We start from the raw sequence: 22,277 nt of genomic DNA, 5'->3' as shown, positions 1-22,277 counted from the left end.
CTAAAAAATAAATAGACCACTAAAATGCTCATGGTTTCTTGTAGGACAGGGCTCAGTTGTATATGTTGCTTTTACTTGCTCTGCTCCTGTATTCTCAAAGAATGGCCTAATGCTTTTGCGGCTGTTAGCTGGATTGCAGTTTTGGGCTGTGATGATGTACAGTCACGCAAGCGCCACGGCAGCTTGGAGAGCAACTGATGTTGGATGCATGTCCTTAGACATGAGCGGATCTTTGGGTGTTTCAACTGCCCTCTATAATGACAGGATACTATACCTACCACCTATTTTACTTATTAAATATGAAAGTTTTGGCTTCTCATTATAACTTTCTCATTAGAAGCCAAGAAAAATATTATGCCATAGGTAATCAAGATATAAAACTAATGTAATATTACACAAATATTTTATTTATCATGTTGGAGAATACTAAGTGATAACAACATATCCTAAAGGCTATTTCAGTGTTTACAGTTGACAACAATTACATTTACCAATAATTTCTTAGAATTCATAAACTTGATGTGATACAAGGACAGTTAAAAGACCGTAAGCAACATTTAAAGAGCAAAATAATAAAATTCATTAGAAGCCATGGGTTTATTTTCCCTTTAGCTTTGTTATTTATAACCACTTCTTTATAGCACACATTTTTTTTGTACTTACTGACTCTTGGTATTGTGCATGTTGTTTTTGTGTCAAACTTGTTCTTTCTACATTTCCTTTTGCAGTTAGCTAGTAAATGTCATTTTTAAAAAAATATTTATAGAAAAAGTGATAGAAGCATCATTTGTGTGCAACATCATCTATGTTTTACACTGTGAAAAATAAATGTACATTAAAAATAATCTCATCAAATCAAAGCATTTTTTCTGTGTGACTGGCATGGTAAAAGCTTTGTTTGATGAGTTTGGTTTCTTCAAAAATTAGTTTCAGGGCATCACTGCATCTAAATATGAATAAGTAACACCATGAAAATTGCCTGCCTTTTGGTACTGTAATTAACAAAGACACAGAATGGCACAGAAAAAAAAAGCGTAGTGTGTTTAGACTTTATGCCTGGCAGATTTTCAAACATGATGTTTCTGGCTTACTAGCCTATTTTAAGAATAGTGTAAACAGAATCATGGTTAGATTTAATTTTATTTTACATCCTTACATATAATTTTCTTTGCTGGCATGTAACAGTGAAGAGCAATATTCCCATCTATTCATATGCACACCTGTACACAGACACCCCTGTATGTACACACACCCCACTTGTTCAGCTACTCTGATCACTAAGTAAAAGACAAGGCGTGTGGAGCCTACATATACTTGTTTACATATTGACAGCTTTATGCTTTTCTTATTTCTTATACCGTCATTTGCTTTATTCAGAATCATACTTATTTAAGTGCAGTAGTCTTAAGTACTGGTAAGTGCTCTTGAAGTTAACATTTGTTGACAAGTTGGATACAGAACACTAATTGAAATCAATCCTATCAAATCTAGCATGAAATATACAGAACATTGGAAGTTCTCAATTATGATTATAGCAACATTATGTTCTACCAGGTTTCTGTATTGCTATGGAGAATAACAGTTAAGTTTATGCAAGTATCATTGAATGCAGACAAAAGCTTTTTCAAAGAAGATTTAGAAATAATTGGTACTAGTAATAACAGTACAATACATGCTCCTTTTATCAATATACAGCAGGTTGATTTGTCAGACAAGGTCATACAGATACAGAAACACATATTTTCTTCTAAAACAGTAGGTTAGATGGTTGCAGAAGATTTTAGCCTTGAAACCTTAAGGAAGTTATAAAATGCATCCAAGACTGAAAGAAATGGTGAGAGGTAAACTAACATACTCCTGGAAAGATAACTAGACAATATAGCAAAACAAAAGCAAATACAGTTTTCAAGTTTTTAAAATACTTAAATACCTTACATAGTCTAAACAAACCACTTCCCTTTCTGTAAATTTCAGTACATTCAATAAATAAACTTTAAAAAAGTACCTGCCTTTGTTTATATAAATGGGATTTTGTGATTAAGTTTTCAACAGGACCTCATTATCAGCCATCTGTTCTGTGGAACACTTTCATGCATACAGTTCTAACCATGGCAGGAAAATGTTCTGCATTTGTGGACGGATGATGAAGAAACCATAGTTCAAGGACTACACACAGTCACAGTTCTTCCTGATCATAACCTGCAGATCAGATACAGTCTGCCAGATCAATTCAACTGACCCAACCTGCTCTTTTTTGTTCTCTTTTATTGGGACTAATAGCCTTTTCTCTATCAAATGGTCTACTGTACAAGAACTATTTTATTCAAACCTTTTTTTTTATTATATAATGACTTTACAACTGACTACTGCTTATGCATCCAGCTACATAACTGTCATATGCCTAGAACTACAGCTTCTGCCACATGATTAGGCATTAATCCATCCCTTGATCAGGACTACTTGCTCAAATGCGAGTTTTGGTCACAAGATAAATCATTTGCAAACACGTGATAGCAAAAGCTTCAATCCATTCAACCAGTTTTGACTCAGGGAATTTATACCTAATTATGTTTAATTTAATTTATTACCAATTAACACAAACCTCTTATGACTGATTCAGGAGTTAAGTAGCAAGAGGATACAAACAACCAACCCCTTAAGTAAACAGCTTTTCTTCCATCTCCCCAGGCTCAACTTCAGTCAGACATCCATCCTCCCACTTCCTTGTCTCAACTTCCTTGTGTTCATTTTAGGTCCACCAGGGAGGTAAGAAGCGGCACAGGAGGTTGCATCCATGTGCTCTCTTTTTGCTCCTTTGTTTTCCTCTGCTGTACTTAGTATTTTACTCATTTTTTCTCCTGCTTTTTGTTTCTTCAAGTTTTCATGACACTCCGTTTCTTAGTGTTCATGCTACAGCGTGGGTCACCCATGTGCTGCTGTTGCTCAGAGGCATCACCTTTCTGCAGAATAATAGGTCTTTCACAGGCTGTCAGTCCCTCCAAGGTTTTCTCACTCCAGCATGTGTTACCCACAGGCCACAGTCCCTTTAGAAGCATTGCCCCTTTGGCATGGAAGGCCCCTTTCCAAAAATGTCTCCAACAGTCCCTCTGGCCCAAAGCAGTTGTCACTTTCTCAAATATCTTTGAGAACAGGCACTACATGCTCCTTTGACTGGTAGAAGTTTTGGTATGTGAGGGGTTCTTTATACCAGCTTCAGAGCAAGCTGTTTGTGAGTGGCATATGGTAGCTCTTGACCTCCTCCCACACAGGTCACCACTAGAGCCCCCCACTAGTTAAACTTTTGGCTTCACATGTGTCTAAACTCAACTGTCTTCCTAAGAGGTTATATGACCTCAGTGAAAATTTCAGCATCGCTCCTGGAGTATTTTTCATTCACTGTGTGGAAGAAACTCGTGCCCAGCCTTTTATGTGAGTGCTACCTTTCTCTATTTATATTTTCACCCATTGCCTCAAAAGGGAAGTTTCAGAAGCAAATCCTTGCTCAGATTCTCTAACCTTCACCTGGAGTTCACATCTGGAAAATCTACAGCAGCTGTGCAAAGGTAAAGGACCCTTTATAAGAATAAATTAAAGAATATCCTATAATTGTCAGTAATCACAGCTGGCAATTTGCATACATGCATTTGTAATCGAAACAGATTTTTTTGTGTAACTAGCACTTTCAGCACCTCTCAACAAAGGATGTCAAATTATCTGGTTTCATTATAATATTGCCTTAGGAAAGTTATTTTCCTGCGAGTGGGCTATCTCTGCCATTATAGCAAATGTAGGGACAGTTAACTAACACTCTTAAATTAGTTCATGTAGCAGAAGTACTGCTATGTGCTTCCTTCCTTTTCGGACTGAAAGCCATTATTTTACTGAGAGCAGCCAGTGAGTAAAACAGCCATGGCAGCCACAAACAGCCATGGCTAGAGTTGTGTCAGATTATTCTATGGTAAGCAGGAAACACTTAATGCCATGTTAAAATTCATGTTTTGCTCAGTTTTTCACAGATTTTACTAATAAACTATTGATGGTTACGGTGAGACGATAAATGCAAAAGACGCAAAAATAAATCATGCCATTTACTATAGGAGGCACCATTTTTCTAATGTCTTTTCCCCTGTTTTCAGAACTGCCTTAAGAATAAATATAATGCAAGTTAGATACTACAACAACGTCAGGTACTCCCATACTACTTAAAATGGAATTTAGACTTAAGTGATCCATGGCAAAATGCAGTACAGTTTCAAACATCTCTAAGACGTGTTTTAAACCAGGACATAATGTGTCATGGTAACACATATGGAAAATAATATGAACAGTCTTAGTTCTGCTCTCTAATTACACTCAGCAGTAAGTGCGTGGCTGTGTATTTTATTCTTGCTGCAGACTAGATCAACTTAATTGTTAAAGTCACATCAATCTTTTATTCTTGTTCCTCATTGTCTTTCTTCCACAGTCCTTCCTCATCCTAGTACACTAACTTTCTTAATAGTCCTCTTTAAAATCTCATTTGACCTCATAAACTAATTCATGTATTTGTATGGTAGAGCAAGTAAAGGAAGACAAGCATTAAAACCCCATAAATTTGGGGGTGGTAGAAAGGTCATTGCTTTGCTTTTTAGGGAAAGAACTCTCTGTACTGCTGCAGCCTCAGCTACACGAAAATACATGTTATTGTTTCTTAGGTGATGTCATAGCAAGAAAACAAGCATAAGGTAAACCTAAAAAAAAAAATAATTCTCAGTCTTCTTGAATGTTATTGTTCCTAGCATGTTTCAAAATAGCTGACCCTAATGTTCTGAAAGACTGGATCTATTCAGTCTGGTATTTCAGATACCCTTTACCTATTGTATGAAATACAAGGAAATGTGGTCGTCTGAGAGAAAGAAATGAAGGCACAGATGACATAAGCAGCTAAAAAGAAGTTTTTGAGAAAGGGGCATTGCAAAAGTCATTAAATCTGGATCAAAAGCTACAAAACTTATCTGTTGCTTGCTCAAACCAGAATGTGAAATAACGCAAGCAACTTTTTTTTCCCCTCTAGTCTCCCTTCTAGCTTTTGACTATAGCCTTGGCAACCTAGACTTCTCAAGCTGTATCACAGAGACATTCCATTTTCTATAGTAATTATCCTCCATCTTTTAGTAAATGTTTCACACTGCTGTGAAACAAAATTGAAATCAGCCCAGTGGAAAAGTGAACAGGGAAGAAGGTCAACCTGGAATAGAGGGCGATAAATAAAATGATTGACTTTGCAGACCAGATTACTGTGTTCAATGTGAGAGTGGATGTTATTCTCTGGAGTATTTAAAAGGCTAGCAAGCAGGCGGTCACTGGAAATATGATCACATGCTTCAAAAGAGAGAAAAATCTCAAAATGATAGAACTTATTAAATACCACAAACTTATTAACCAGACATACATGTCTGTATTACAAAACGCTCTTAAGATATATTTTAAAATATATAAAAAAACCTGGATATTCAAATAGCTTCATGATTCTCCCAGGACAAATAAAGTGGCTCGTTTTCTGCTGCTGCAGAGAGTACTTCTCATTTGTTAAAATCTATTTCTTACAGTTCCTAAAAAATAAGTCCAAACAAATGACTAATGAGGCATATCACTGTGCTCACCTGGAGACTTACAGCACTATATGTATGCATTCGTGTATTCACATACAGCTAATAGAATTGAGGATTTGCATCACTATGAATTCTTTAAAAGCAGCAAAGAAATAACTAAACATTTTAGGCATATGAAAACCAAACAGAATAAGACAGAAAGGTGTCATTCATATGCAAATGGATTCTAAGAATTCAAATACTGAAAGCTGTTTTCTAATTCCAGAAGTTTATATTCCCCTTTTTCCAATTAATTGTGCATGATAAATTTAAATGCAAGTGATGCTTTTGATGTGTAAAAAGGACAGGTACTGATAACTTGAGCTGTATCTGAAGTAGAGTGTCCAGTCATGGTGATATCCTTCTGTAAACACAGGAGTAAGAAGGCTTAAAAACACCATCCAGAAGCAGTTTGAACATTCCCAACAAGCTCCTTACAAGTATGGAAATATTCTTCAGGTGAGACAGTTCTTTCCATTAACTTGCTACGTCAAACCATGACTCTGCTCCGATGTGAAAAAATAAAATAAAATTAAAATGAATCTTGATACTATAATTTTTAAAACTATCCAAAACTACTTTTATACTTCAATTTAGTAAAGCTGAAAAGCTAGTATATAATAAACCATAGTGTTTAATGACTCTCTCATTAAACTTACTGTGTGCGTATACGGTACATCTAGTGAACTGCCCAGAAGCCCCTTTGGGACTGCATTTTTGCCTGTACGGGCAGCAGACCTGTAAGCACTGCTCCAGGTGACACCAGACTGCAGACACATGGATCAACTTAGTGCACTGAGTGGCCCAGCAGCATCCTGATAGACTGTCTCATCCTTGCATTTCACCTGCAGTGTGCAAAGATGCTCATAGCACCTCCTCAAATTCAGTTGAGTCCAGAAGAAACCTGCAAGTCTTACATCTGCCACCCACCCTTCAATACTGAAACTGCCTCACGGTCTCTGCCATAACAATTTTCCCTCCAAGCTTTCGAAGAAGACAGAATTTCTTAGCAGCCTGAACAAAAACTCTTGAAACATCAGCCGGGAGAACTGATCAATACAAATACAACTAAGTAAACTCCCCAAAACCTTGAGCCGAGATACAGATATTCATTAGGTAAGCTTGAAGGTGTCTTTGGCACTTTTATCCTCTCTTTATGGTATTACAGTGAGGAATAGTGTGTGATGCAGAATCCAAGCTATCTTCAGTCAAACTAACTCTGAAACTGTAGGTGGTAAAAACATGTTGAAGGACAGCTATATTGTTTCAACATTATGCTGCCTGTACATATCCAGAACATATTTTCATAAGTACTGGAAAATATTTTATTTTTCTTTTCTTTTTCCTTATGTCTTGAGAAAGCGGAAATGAACAGTACCTCTATGGATAAAACTGTAGGCAAATGTGACAAAGACTCTCCTAACAGCTTTTATGCTGTACTCACTTGTTAAGTGAGTAAATGTCAGTATAGAGTAAATCCCAAAATGTATTTTTCTATTTGTTTTTAAGAAAATGATCACTATTTCATATTGTAACTGTGACTGGATGGGGAAAAAATTAAGTATAAAATAAATGTTAAGTATACAAGTAAGTATAAAAGTATAAAATCTTTCATTTTGTTTTCAATATCTGTTTCAGGTGTCATTATAATATCCCCTTCTGTGTCATTATAATATCTGAATATAAATCAGAAATTTTTGGAATGTTGATATTGTATAACAAATCTACTGATGTTATTTTTACTGATTTATTGAATTCCAAAATGCAGCTAGCAATTTGGGAGGATTTCCAGTGCCCATTTCAAATACTACCCGTGGCATGTTTGCACTTTTATCTCAGGGAAATCTGGCTTTTAACAGAGATCAAATATGTTCCTCCTCTGGTCCATAGCAGTCTAGCAGCTTACATCTAACTCAATACAAAATAAAGATGTATATCTCCTTTTGCTCAAAACTGAATATAAGTGTCTGTGTCTAGAAAACAAGTTCTTTGGTCTTGTCCCTACTCATTTTAGTCAGTCAAAACACTGGCTAGATTTAATAGATATTTTTATCAGATAACTAACTTAAGTAGCTACAACCTGGTCAGCTGCTCACAGAGAAGAACTGTTTGTGCATGTGGATACAGATGCCAGTTTGGGCTGAAAGGACCACAAGGTGATGAAGTTGAGGAAGCGGCAGAAGGTTGGAATTAAGGTGAGCAGACATTGGCATATCCATGAAGTTGGTACATAGACTCTCTAAGGAACAGGCATGAAAGGGAAGGATACTGCTGAATTTTTTTAAAGAGATTCGAGAGCCTTGGAACAAATCCCATTATGAGGGAAGACTGGAAATTTGGGCAGGGCTAGACCAGGAGCTCTTCAAACAATTTAAATACAGAAAGAGAATATACCACAAGCAGAGGCAAGCACACGTAACAAATCAGAAGTATGACAGCATTGCTCAGCTACTTAGAAACAAAAATCAGGAAAGTCCAAGTCCACCTGGAGTGAAAACTAGCAAAGGACATTAGGGCAAAATTCTACAGGTATGCTAATTACAAAGAGAAGTTAAAAATATATGTGGGTATGCTGATGCACCAGAAGTGTGTGGGGTGTGGACAACCTAATGACAAATGATACAGAAAATATTTAAGTATTAAATGCCTTTTTTGCCTTGCCCTCACAGTCCTCAGCATGTACTTGTACAGTCTGAGGAAGACATGAACACTTAGCACTAAAGGAGCCGCAGATTACAGACTACTGAGAATAGTCTGGACCTATTCTAGTCCATGGAGCCAGATAGTATTGACCGGAGACAACTGCCATTATGAAGCCAGTTCACCATCAGGAGAAGTCCCTGATGGCTGGAAAAAGGTTAAGACTACACCCATATTTAAAGAAATACTTTAAGATCTAAGAAGAGTTCAAAATGATACACTGTGTGTGACTGGCACCAGTGTCTTCCACCAAAAGGAGACATGTTTACCTTGGTACACAAAGTGGAACCCTCTGGCTGATGCCCCACTCTTAGCACTGAATCGCAGAAGAATTTGATTAGATGTAGCCAAAGGCAAGGTCTCTCCTACAAACGAAAACAGAAAATAAATTAAGCACGCAAAACAGAACAGTTACAACTCTTCAGTATGTAATCAAATATACTGTTAAAATACATAGTTTTATTTTTTCCTCTACAGTTAAAGAAAACATAAATAACAGTGTATAAAATCAAATTTGCCATTGGAGGTTTGAAACTTGTCAGAATAAAAAGACTTCATGATTTTACAACATAGACTTTCCGGCATTTACTGCCGCTGTTGGAACTAGAGCTCCAATAAACTACTAGTCTGGGGAAACCTACTGTCATCTGGGGACAAAATTTTTTGTTAAATTTTTTCTGTGACTGACATCATTACCTTGCCTTGCAAAACACTTTAAACGATTAAAAGTATTTGAAAAATGCCACAGGGGATCTTCTTGTGATGTTTACCATTTCAAAACTAAAACTGAAGTGAGAAAGAACAGATGCACAACTTGTTTTGTGTAGTTGCTTCAATAAAATATATGTTCACACAAGAACTATATTACATTATTAACTTTCTAATAACATTTCAAATTTTAAATATTGAATTGAGGATTAATAAAGATGTTTAATATACTTTATTTCCTTTCCTGAGACATTTGTCTACAGTGACGATAAAATTTCAGTAATGACTCACTACAGAAAAATTACAGTACTTTTACACTGCAAGGATGCCACTCCATATGACAACTGGTTTTATTCTCATTGGGTTATATCAACCTATATTTCAGGAAATTCTACTGAAATGAATGATAATGCACAAACTTGAAATATCTTAGATAACCGGATAAATAGGGTTTATAATTCTTTCGCTTAGATTAGTTTTATATTGTTGTTACTAGTGATTTCACGTAGCAGAATCCTACTCTTAACCAACATAAATCAGATATGTCACAAGTAAAAATCACAAGTTCAAATTCCCTTCAATTATTTTCAAGTGTCTGCTATGAAAACAGACATTAGTTCTAAATCTTTAATACTTTTGATGCAGTAAAAGTGGGTGCTTAGGTGAGTTGTCCCTTAAATTTAGGTATTAAAAAGCAAATGTTTTGTTGCTGAAATCTTGCTAGTAATTTAAAAAAAATTAAAATTAACTTGTGATGTCTTATTATGACGCAAATAGCTACGATGCACCAGAGGAAAATGATGAGTTGAATTTTTCAAATAATAAAGTGTTTTTAATAAATCAAATAGATATGTTACATTGTTTTAATATCAAGTATTTCTGCAACTATTCAAAGTGAAACCAAGAAGCCATGAAAAGCTTTGGACTGCAAAAATATTAAACTCACATATAAACTTTCCGAAGTACTAGGACTGTATGACAAAACACATTCATAGCTGCAGAAATATATTTGTATATTATCCACTTGAGATGAACATAGTCATTATATATGCTTATACTGTAAATTCTGGCCATGCTGAAATCCATATAAGTTTAATTATGATTTCACAGGGTCAGCGTTTTGCTATAGTTACCTGAATGCAACATCTGGCCTGCTTTTAGTCTAAGCGTATGTTTGCACACAGATAATGCATTTTGTGAATAGAAGAAATTTGAGTTTAAATTAGAGATTCAAAAAAAGTAGATGTGCAATTTACAGTTTAGGGACGCAGAAGATAATTATTCCATCCAATCTGCCCTCTTATGTAAAGATCTGAGAATTTAATTCAATTATTTCTGCACTCATTCCAGTGATCAGTTCTTGCCTAAACCATATGTTCCAGAAGAATATCTTGATTCAAAGATTTAGAAGGTCTTCCATTTCCCTTGGGATCTCATTCCAATGACTTCATTATTATACTTCCAAATGAAATGCATAACATTCTCCTGATTTATTTTTACCATGCTCAGCTGTGTAAGAAACGTATACTTCTTTTCTTTGTAACTTACCTGAGTGGGATCCAGACAGTGAACTAAGAAGTCTAGCCTGAGAATTTTCTCCATCAAATAATTCTGCCACATCATTCAAAGCCGTCTGAAAATAGGCAAACTGTCCAAACACAACTACATAAAAAAAAAAAAAGAAAGAAAAAGAGAAAGAGAAAAAAAATAAAGAGAGAGAAGATAAAATGAGTACCTAGTCTTTGAAAACAAATTTAATGGGATATTTTTCTTGTCTTAGTTACCAGTGGATTCCTGCATGAATCCTTTCCAAGTTAATTTATTGTCTACCATGACAAAACAGTTGCATTAAACATAACCAATAAGGATCTGATGTGCTTTTCATTGTCCCCTTATTTTTAATTAAAAAAAAAGGTAATTAAATCACTCTTTCTCCAAAAGTGTGCTCTCCAGTCAAAAAAGTCTTGTTCCTTATAGGTATTTATGAGACTAAGAAAACGGAAAATCTAAAGTTTTTAACCAAAATTTCATTACCACCCTTACCAACTGTTAAGGAGCGTCTATGATCACAAATGATTAGTTGATCATCCAGCTTTAATCTAAGGAAGATGTTTTGAACTTATTGATATGGCTATTTCTGTAACTTTGTATTAGTATTTATTTTATCAGAAAGAATATAAAAACCGATCCACTATTAAAAATATCAGTGTTACTGTTTTTGACACTTTGCTACACTTATTTGGTACTTCAACTGTAAGTAATTTAAAGTATATTAACAAATAAACCATTTAATTATGACACATCTCATTAGTAAATGTTAAATAGTTCAAATGAATTAAAATATCAGATCGCAATAGAAACATGAAGTAATAAACCAGTAAAATCAAGTCAGTAAAAATATTGCTTCATCACTCCAGTCGCCCATATTTTATTGACAAGAGAGGAGCCTGTTTCAAAATTATAACCATTCCAGATTCTGTATACAAACCACAGGTCTTCCTTGCAGCACAATTTCAGTACCAACTATGCTTTCCAACTTCTTACAAAGTTCTTTTTTTTTTTTTCCCCCCTTTTCTTCTTTTATGAAGTAACCAGTAAAATGCATCTTTTATTGCTAATTGTCTGGACTTGAATTAGGGAAAACTTTTTTGCAGAAAAGCATGCCCTGCATAAAATTGCACAAGATTTAGAGATTTTGTCCAAGTATTTTAATACATTGAAAGAACCAGTTTTGTGATTTTTCACAAACATTTCTGGCACTTTATGTAAAATTGCTTTATTTCCATCCACTGTACTTGTTAAATGTGATCCTACTCATCTTGCCCTTGTTAAAACGTGAAAACCAAAAAGTTTAAATATAAGAGAATACTTGATGCTTGCTTTTTGACAATTGATTTTACTTTGCAGGAAGCTTGAATGAATGATTATCCTATGATGATGAATGATGTAATCAATGAAAGCATTCAGGATATGCTTGGATAGCAGACACAGATGGCTTAGCTAAAGTCTATTGATTACTCTAGGGAGAAGTAAAAGGTCAAAACCCTAGAATCATCATCTGTGTCAAGAATACATTTGTTTTTGATATGCAATTTGCAATATATTGAAAATCTAAGGTCACTATTATGTATGAAGGACATTTGAACAGTAGAACAATGATTAATGATTGATAAATCAGTAGAAGAAATTCTTACCAAATTCTTTAGGTACAGTTATTGAATAATGGCAGGTCTGTCCAGCAGTGTAATTATGAGGATAACTTGGTGACAAAACCACTCCCTCTGAGCCAGTATACTGCCCTCCACATGGTGCTGGAAAGTAACCAGATAGAAATGTGTTACATTAATTACAGTTGTCTGTATTAGTTCAGTCTGAAAATGAAAATCTAAAGATTACAAAGTGACAGTTTTGCTTTTGTTTGGTTTTCTTGTAATGACATAGCTAATGGGTCTTTCTCAGGTTATAATTTTTATCAAAAATTCTTTAAAATTAGAATACATGAGAGTTTTACTTGACTACAAGTATTCACATAGGACTGGAAGTATAAATGATTTAGCTGAAAGAAACTGTAAACACAGAATTTACGTGGGGTTTTTTTTATTATTTTAATATATGTCTTTACCCAGCTATCTATGTAAAAAAAAAAGCTCAGAGTAAAAAAAAGGTACTGCCTAATTAAATGGCACAACACAGTTGTCTTGGGTCTCAGAGGATACACAGATAAGCTGCACAGCATGCCATGGATTCTGCTTTGTGAATGTATGCTTGAATTGCCTTGCTTTTGATAACTTCCTAGATGATTATAAAAAAAACCATACAGATTATACATACAAAAAATCTTCTGATTCATATGTATATAAAGCAGAACAGAAAGAGCAAAAGAAACTCTTTGAGCTACAGAAGTTAGAAGAGAGATTTAAGGACAGTGGAGCCCCAGTCTTACAGACCAGTTAGATAATACGTAAGCAGCAGTTCTGCCCTTATCATGAGAAAAAAACTGAGCAAGCATGTGTGGTATGGTCCTTCCATCTACAGGCAATAGATGTGGCATGCTGAGGGCTGCTGGATTTAACAAATATAAGTGAAAGTGCTACATCATAGGAAGTCCGTGTCTCAAGGATTTCTCAGGAAAAGTCAAAGCAGAGAGTGGATGAAAGGGATATCTGCTTTTGGAGAAACAGAAAACATAAGGAGCAGCTATTTTTAAGTTAACGTATATCCTTGTGTTGGATATTGAGTAAATACATCTCTATACAATGAAAAAAAGTATTGCTGTCACTCAACTCTCAACTTTTGAGAACTAATGGAAAGGCTTGGCTTCCTATCAAAATCTTCATTAAAATGTAAGGTGAAAATAATTACATTAGTTACATGCAATCCAGGGGTCATCTTTTTGGGGGAGGGAGTCAAGTGATTTCATCAAACACTACTAAAAATTAGATTTTACAAGAATAGAAGATCATCATATGCTGTTATTTTATCCGAGAAGTCAATACTGAAATGGTTTTAAAAATAAATAAGTTATCTTTTTAAAAATAGAATAGTCACATTGCTTTTGTTTTTAGGCAAGGAAAAAAGCATTGCAAAATCTAAACCATTAGTTTCTACCATAAGGAACAAAGTAAACCGACATTACTCTTCTCAGGGAATCTTACATAAAGCCAATTACATTTTAACAACTGCCTGGAAAGCAAATCTGGGGAGAAGGGCCTGGGGTCCAGGTGGACAAGCTCATTGGTCTGGAGCTGTCAAAGGCCCCTGTTACCAGCTTCCAGCTCTGCTGACCCAGCTTATGTGCTGCGGGATGGTACCCAGTACCCAGTGAGTGAGGTCACAGCCTGTGCTTTGGTCATCATTGGCTCCTGGCTCATCTGCCCTTGTGGAGCAGACCTGCTCATTCTGTTCCCTGACAGCAACTGAGCTTTAAACTCACACTTGAAATTTCTTTACAAGTTTAACTCCCTTATACAGACAGCAATTAATACTACAAATCTGTGTCTTCTCTTAGCTGCTTATATGAATTATTCAAAAATCCAATGTAATGATAGAAGGCGAGAAGTTTAATCTATCAGTAGGCTGAATAGGATTATGTGGTTGAAGTGAAACTCAAATATCACAAGGAATCAGTTCATGACAGGAATTTAAAATCTTTATCTTTTTTTTTTTCTTTTTGCTTTGAGGATACCATAGACTAAGCCACAAAGTCTATCTTGTAATTACAGGATGAAATTCTCAAGTCACGAATATTTCACTGGAACGAAGTATATCACGCTTAACTTAAAACAAATGCAAAAGTTATGGAGTTGCAAAAATATTCCCTTCTACAATGTGTTTTCCTATTTTTAGATATGTTTTTGATAATACCTTTGATAGTTTTTATGATTACATCTTTGTAGTATATCCACTCTGTAAGGAGAGCCTGTGCATGCTTAGGCTAAAAAAGATGCAAGAAAAGTTCTCTTGTAGGTTAAGGCTGTAAAATTTATTACCGCAGCGCTGCGGCAGTCAAATATATCCTAAACAGGTCTCTTAGTTTTGACTATAAGTAAGGTTTGTTTTAGTGAGCAAAACCTACATTTTCAGAAGATGTATTTTAATAACTTCATGAAGGACTGTGAAATTAATAACGAAAACAATATGCCTGAGACTTTCCATTAGCGTTTCAGAATATACTTACTGGCAGTTGCCAACTGTTATCTAAATAAATATGAAATTTGTTTTCATCACCTCTCACTGTAAAATGCTACCTTAAAAAACAAACAAACAAACAAAAAAACCCCAAACAATAAAAACCACACCACAAAGAAATAAAGTTGAATTCACTTAATTTGAGTAAATGACTTAAAGAACTAAGTGTAGCATTTTCAGAGATTTTTAGGATTTCATCACTTATTTTAGGTTCTTTTCCATTTTTCATGCTTCAGAATTTGTAATGTGTTTTTCATCCAATATTTTAAAGAAGTTCAAAAAGGGGCAATTAACTATCAGTATAAATAAAGAAATATAAACTAAGAACATTTTACTAAAATCGTGTCATGAGCATTTTTGCTTTATATTTTCAGTTTTGATTGGGTTAAGTTGCATATTACAAGAGGGCTTTTCGTGACAACAAAGGTGATCCTGAGTTCACTTTGGTTCTGGACTCCTATATGACTCCTACCTTTAAAATTATGTACATATATAAGTTTTATATCATGGAGTCAAGAGTATGTGTTTTAAAATGGAACACACAGTAAACCATACTAGACCTAAAGTACTTCTACAAGCAAATATTCCAGTTTAGTTTTACTCAGATTGAATAGTGTTAAGAAATCAAATCTTTCAGCTACTAATTTATTTCTTTAGACACCCAGTGTTATTTAGAATACATATCACATGCATCTCAATACTGCATTAATTGTCACCTTGAAATAAAAATTGTAATTATTGAGGCAAAAAATTAAAATGATGTCTCAGAGCTATGGCTAACTAATTTATACTTTGTGCCTTGCTTCAGCATTTGTGTTGTATAAATAGATAACAATTTTAGCAAATCAAAAGAAAGTTACATATATTAGTTATTGTCAATAAAGTACTTGGCAGTGTTAGGCTAATGGTTGGAATCAATGATCTTAAGGGTCTTTTCCAGCCTAAATGATTCTGTGACTCTATGACTTATGTGTTAGTGTGTGTGTGTCACAGCAGGGATTATAATCTGAAGTGCCTAAAATAATGGGAGATTTATACTGAAGTCTAGCAGAGTGGCGTTTTCATAGCTGAAGTCATGGAGAGAACTAGCAATTAAGCACTATGGATAATCAGCAACACACTGCATCAGCTTCCCATGCCTTTTTTCTTTAGGAGTATAGATGCAGATTTAGGCTATGGCTACACTGGACACTAAACAGTACAAGAGCCTAATCTTTGGCCTTGAGATGAAACAGCATCATTGGCCACAGCAAATACCTGTACTGGTATTGCTACTCTCCCTTTCAGAAACATATGCGGGCAGCCTACTGGGAACAGCCTCTGTCCGATGCTTACTCCCGCACTGTAACTAAGCAATTTTAAAGAATGCTGTAAGGTCAAAAAATCATGCCTAGAAATAGTCCAACAACTTAATCTGTTTCCAGTCCCCAGTCCTAGCTCTGAGCACGATTCAAATAGTGTATGCATGGCCTAAGTTACTACATCCTTTTAAAATGCAGTTCTAAATTACTTACACTAGGAAGGTAATACCTGAAAATAATATATCTTGGGACTATGTGCGAGCACAGATGGATCCCTATTATTATAAATCAGTTATATATTGAAGCTCTATTTTGTTGAAAAGACTGCCCCTACTTGCAGTCTAAGAAGCAATAAATTGAGAAAGACATACAAAGAGAATAAACAGAAACAATGGACAGGCCAGTAATACTTTATAATTAGTATTTAGTCTGGTTTATATCGATTCTTACACAGATCACAACGCCTTCCACTAAAATTGATGTAAAGGGGAAACCATGGATATTTACTTATTACATCATAATCATTATTATGAATATAACATTATATGTTGATTTCAGAATTTAAATTTATTTTTAATAGTTAAATCAATGCATTGACAACTGAGCTATAGTCCAAAACTTGTATCATCGTAAGTTTTAGTTTTTACCTTCAGATTTTTTCTCATACAAGCTATATGTGTAGAAATAGTATAAACAGCCTCAGGGACTAAGAAACTCTGAATTCACTGGTGCGACAAGGGAAATGGTAAGAAAACAGTACATACCATTACAAGATGGCAATGCTCTGTTCCATGCTGGCTTTCCATCTGCACCAATTACACATGTTATAGTTGAAGGATCGATAATCTTATATCCAGAATCACACTGGTAAGTAATAGTTGAACCAAGCTTAAAGTCTGTTCCGACTCTTGTTCCATTCATGATGTTTCCAGGATCAAAACAAGCCTCCCGTGGTTTCTCTGTTAAAATGAATTAAAGTAAGTCTATATGCGCTTTCGATTAAAAATAAATAAAATAAAACTGAACAATTATCAGTGTTTTTTTTTCCAGTCAGTTTACATTTTTCAACAGCTTATTATAATATTTTTTTTTTTATCTGTATGCTTACTACAAGATCATGGATGTTTGCATTAGACTGGTTTTCTGGCCAAGGAAATGACACTGAGAGGATCAAACCAACAGCATTTTCGTCCTACCTTTTATTAGTATAACTCTCCAAAAGCCGAATAACTCCAATAAAGTTTAGTAGCGTAGAAGAAAAACTGTCATTTCTAGAATTCACCACTTAAACTACTATGCTTTTTAACCAAGTATCATGCTCAGTAGTCAATAAATTCTGGATAGAAAGCTGCCATACTATGGAATAATTTAAACATTAAAAATGTATTGTTCTTTTATGCTTCATATTTAAGAAGACTTAATAATAACTGGAGGTTGAAGGCCGACAAAATAAGCACAACGGTTCTTTTCCAGCATAAGCTAAAAAGAACAAAATCTTTAAATCAACCTGAGTATAGACATTGATTTTAACAAGACTAGGATTTAATTCATCATCTTTGGCAAGTTAAAATACAAAGAAAAGGGATGGGAGAAATAATTAATATTAGAAATTAATCTGTTTCAAGAATATGATTGAGATGATCTTCAAATAGGAAGGGTTTAGGCACTGAACATTCTTTATAACTAAGTAAATGAAAACAAAATATTAGTATTACCATACTGTTGACAACAATGCAACAATTTTTCCTATAAAAGGCTTAAACACAACTCAGTCCCTTTAAAATTTATGAAAATATTGTGCAACATTATTTCTATAAATAATATTTTGCTAAATATGTGAACTCTTAAGAAGGGAAGGATGCACCTAATATAAAAAAAGTTCATTATAGAAGGCAAAGATTTTTTTATTTAAAAATTCCAGAGTCAAATTCACAGTCAAAGTTTACAGTACACCTCCTTCCCTTATTAAATGTTAATAAAGCACATATTTTAATGAAATACTCAAGGAATATTATCAGAAAGCAAAACCGGGTGTCCATAATCAGAAATGTAAAGTAATAAATTTTATATAATATATAAAATAATTTACACAACAAAAATATTGAATTGTTAAGCACAAATGTACACAAATGTACGAATAACTTTTTAAAATACACTGTCCTGCACTTAGATGTTACATTTTTATTTTCTTATTATTTCATTTAACTTCTAGTTGTATAGAGGCACACATATCAGACTATGCTCAGAACAGGAAATACACACACAGTGAAAATGTGTATGCACTTTTTCAATGGGCATCTTCATTTCTTTATCTCCTTCTGCTCAACTTGTCATTTTCTTTCCTTGCAGGCCAACAAGTCTTCCTGAAACAAATTGTCTTCCCATTTTATTTTTATTTTGTTTCAAGTTTAGATAGGAACAAACAGACTAAGATTTCATCTATCACAACATGACAATTACTTTGGAAAGAAAGGCCTTGCCAACATGGAGAATAATGGATGATGCTGAATGAAAGATGAAGACTAAATATAAAAATTATTTAATAGTTCTTCTAAACTTCCCTCTCTTTCGTTGGTATGTTATTTCTATATTCTTTAGATACTTTGTTCCTTCATTTTTGACATAAATGTGGTTTACTTCCATTGTCAAGAATAAGGAGCTGAGGCAGCACCTCTGCTGATGAGAAACAGCTTGATAAATCTCAGCAGAGATGACAATCAAGTCAGAGACAGTATCTATGACCAGAAAAGAAACCTGAATTTAAAATGAGTGTGTATCTTTAATAAACAGTCAGCATAATGCATTCTCTGGCTAGTGATAGGTACCCCCCAAAAAGTGGAAAATATTCCTGAAGGAGGTATTAAAAAATGTTTATGTAGATTCAACAAAAAAGTGGAAAGCAAAATGTATTGGTATGTATCAGCAAGGAAGCATCAGCAGTCACGTATTCTAAACAGGTAAAGACAATTCCATTATTCTACAACTCTTTTCCAAATGCTATTTTTGATGTGCATCTTCTATCTCTACTTTTTTTCTGGAAGATGAAGATGTGCATAAGTAGTGTGAAAGAGATTTCATGAAAGACCGTATCTGTTCCACTCCACACATTTACAGAAAATAGTTTTTAAAACCTACATCAATGCAAAAATGTATCTGGCAGTTCATTATGAGTACATCTAGAAGTAAACAGATTTCAGTCTCAATAAATACTAAGAACATTTCCTTCCCTTTATGTTTCAATAGATTATGGTAAGAACGGTACCTTTATAGTCAATGGCAAATCCTGACATTCCAACAGAAGCATCACTGCGAAAAGCCAGAAACAGACTGTTACCACTGCTCTCTATTCTTTCAGGAGCCTGTGAGCCTTGAAAACTGCCAATTAGAGGACTGTTGGAATCTTCCCCTTCATAAATATGTAGAAAATCATAACTAGGTTCCATATTGAAGCTGAAAATAAAGGAAAAAGAGAATTAAGTCTTCATTTCTTTTTTATGAGTTAAATGCTACTGTCACTGGGGCTGCCAATCTTCTGCCTAACACATTTTCTACTCCAGAAATAAAAGTCTTTTAAAATATGATTCACAATGAAAATTTACTAACTTTCAATGGAGTTCTCTTTACCATTGTTTTCAACACTTTCAGCTTTCCAAATGATCTACTATCAGACCACCATGCAGGCTCTGTCTACAGTCAATGGAAAAGAAGCAAATCCTCCCACCTATCTTGAAAACTTTTCTCGGGATGGAATGAATCACGTGCTACAGAAAGGCTGCCTCTTACCAGTGACCACAGGAATGATCCAGACAACTAGCTTAAATTAAAAGTCCAGCTTTTAATTGGCTAAATTGGATGATATTAAATCCACTTATTACAAACATAAATTCACTGTTTTAGAAATAAGATGCTTTCAAATGGACAGACCACTGTCCTGGAACTTGCCTTTGTTCATACCCAAATTATATCAGAGAATTATGATAAATTAAAGTGAATTCTTATTCTCAATAAACCTTCAATCCTATGCCATATTTGATGACATTTATATGTTTATACAAAACAATTATGAAGATACTATGAATGAAATGTCTTTCAGAACAATTTAATTGAGATGAGTTCTGAGACAACAAAGAGATAAAAACACAGACATTTATATGAGAAATTTATAGAGAGCTAGATAAAACGATACACTAGGAAGACTGAAGAAAATATAAGAAAAGTAAAACTACATTAAAAAAGCAGAGAAGGACTCAGTCAAGTGAGTGGATTTTTTTCTTTCTAATAATCTTTGTAAAACTAAATAAATAAATATTTGGCTTTTTTGTGTGGTGGTCAACTGTTTTTTCTCTATATTACATCATATAGTACTGTTAGATAAACTTTTTTAAATCAAGTAAAACAAAAAAGAACAAAAATTTATTAAAAAACACATTGCAGTCAGTCAACGAAAGAAACTAGGGGGTTTTGTTTTGGTGGGTGTGAATATTACACAGCAAAATTCTGAACATGCCATCATATCTTCCAAAAAGAATCAGAATTAATCATCATCCCATGAAGTCAACAGCAATGTTACAGTTCTTAGCTTAAAAATCACCCTTAGGACAGAGAATCAAAAAAAGAAATAAATTTGCATTTGCATCCATACATACAGTCGGCAAGATGAGTATATAGGCCTGATTCAAATAGAAATGATAAATTGAACACACGAATATGAGTATACCCCTGAACTTCAATTTGTGTAAGAAATCTATGCAACAAATATAGGTTGACGATGGAACACTGAGTAAATAAAACTTTGTAAAATTATAAGACAACATTATCTAGATATGTTTTATCTCTTAAGTAGAACAATTTTTATAATCTGGCCTATGCACTCTAAGAAAAGTGTATTTAGCCTGTATTTGTAAAAACTTTAAGAACTGAGGTACAGACAGAGTTTCCACTACAGTTCAAGTGTCTACTATAAGGTACAACAATGTAAATCAAGCATTTCTACAAATTGACATCGCTTTTCAAGGATTTTAATTTCATAGGTCACAGAAAGTTTCATTGATCAGGAATATATTTGATATCAAAAATGCCATATAACTATATTACTTCCTTTTACATTTTTTGGAAGCAATGATATAGCACATATTAGATGTATGCTCCAGGACTTAGCCAGAGAATATAATTAGAAGCTTTAAGAAGTGATAAATGATGCCATTTTTAGATCTGACATTTAAAATCCTGTTAAATTGAGGCATTCATCTAGAAATGGTACCTTTTGAATATCAAGGCAATGACAAAGTCAGGGTTTACTTTTATTCTCCAGTCACATTCTTTCCCAGGAGGATAAGGTTGTGGATAGTTAGGTGATAAAATAACTCCTGCTGGGCCTGTCAGGTTTCCTCCACATGCAGCTGTCACAATGTAAAAAGAAATAGGAATATGGTCAAATGTTAGATTCACAAGCATATATTAGCTGTTAAATAGGAGTAAAAGACTTTTAGGTTTACCAAAAATAACAATTATTAAAAATAAAAACAGAGCTTTCCCACTTCCAGCTAGCAAACATTGTTGTATTTTCCTTTAAAAAACTGAGCTCTGTTCATATTCAAAAGAACCACAACAAAAGCTCTCTGTAAAGGAATAAAAATATGAAGTTAAATAAGAAGTCCTATTTAAATTGCTGTTACCTAATCCCATCTCTAGCAAGCTGAAGTGTTTCTTATGTACTGGAAGTACTTTAAGAGCTGAGAAAGCTCAATAGCAGGATTCAGGATGCAGTTTCTTTTGACCATAAATGTAAAACAAAAAAGTTCCATTCACTCAGTAAAGGTATTACTATTATTATAGAGATGATTCTGCCCCTCTACTCTGCTCTTGTGAGACCCCACCTGGAGTACTGTGTCCACCTCTGGGGCCCCCAACATAAGAAGGACATAGACCTGTCAGAGCAAGTCCAGAGGAGGGCCATGAAGATGGTCAGAGGGCTGGAGCACCTCTCCTCTGAAGGCAGGTTGAGAGAGTTGGGGTTGTTCAGCGTGGAGAAGAGAAGGCTCCAGGGAGAACTTATAGCAGCCTTCTAGTACCTAAAGGGGACCTACGGGAGACATAGGGAGGGACTCTTTACAAGGACCTGTAGTTATAGGACAAGGGCAGTGGCTTTAAACTGAAAGAAGGTAAATTTAGGTTAGATATTAGGAAGAAATTCTTTACTGTGAGGTTGGTGAAACACTGGAACAGGTTGCCCAGAGAAGTTGTGGATGCC

General features: G+C 34.5%; 1 protein-coding gene across 1 annotated transcript in view; it reads right to left on the bottom strand.

The window, feature by feature from the left end:
* CSMD1 (CUB and Sushi multiple domains 1) overlaps window positions 1–22,277 on the bottom strand; it is a 1,131,310-nt gene that overhangs the window by 173,406 nt on the left and 935,627 nt on the right. The window contains exons 28-33 of the mRNA XM_074153404.1: window positions 21,288–21,426; window positions 19,290–19,477; window positions 16,792–16,986; window positions 12,233–12,349; window positions 10,587–10,700; window positions 8,600–8,695 (exon numbers count right to left, since the gene is read on the bottom strand). Coding sequence (XP_074009505.1) covers window positions 8,600–8,695; window positions 10,587–10,700; window positions 12,233–12,349; window positions 16,792–16,986; window positions 19,290–19,477; window positions 21,288–21,426 — 849 coding nt within the window. The remainder of the gene's footprint in view (window positions 1–8,599; window positions 8,696–10,586; window positions 10,701–12,232; window positions 12,350–16,791; window positions 16,987–19,289; window positions 19,478–21,287; window positions 21,427–22,277) is intronic.

The sequence above is a fragment of the Numenius arquata genome, chromosome 9 (assembly GCF_964106895.1).
Source record: "Numenius arquata chromosome 9, bNumArq3.hap1.1, whole genome shotgun sequence".
NCBI lineage: Eukaryota > Metazoa > Chordata > Aves > Charadriiformes > Scolopacidae > Numenius > Numenius arquata.
Note: the sequence above shows the minus strand (reverse complement) of the source record. Positions and strands in the feature narration are given on the sequence as shown.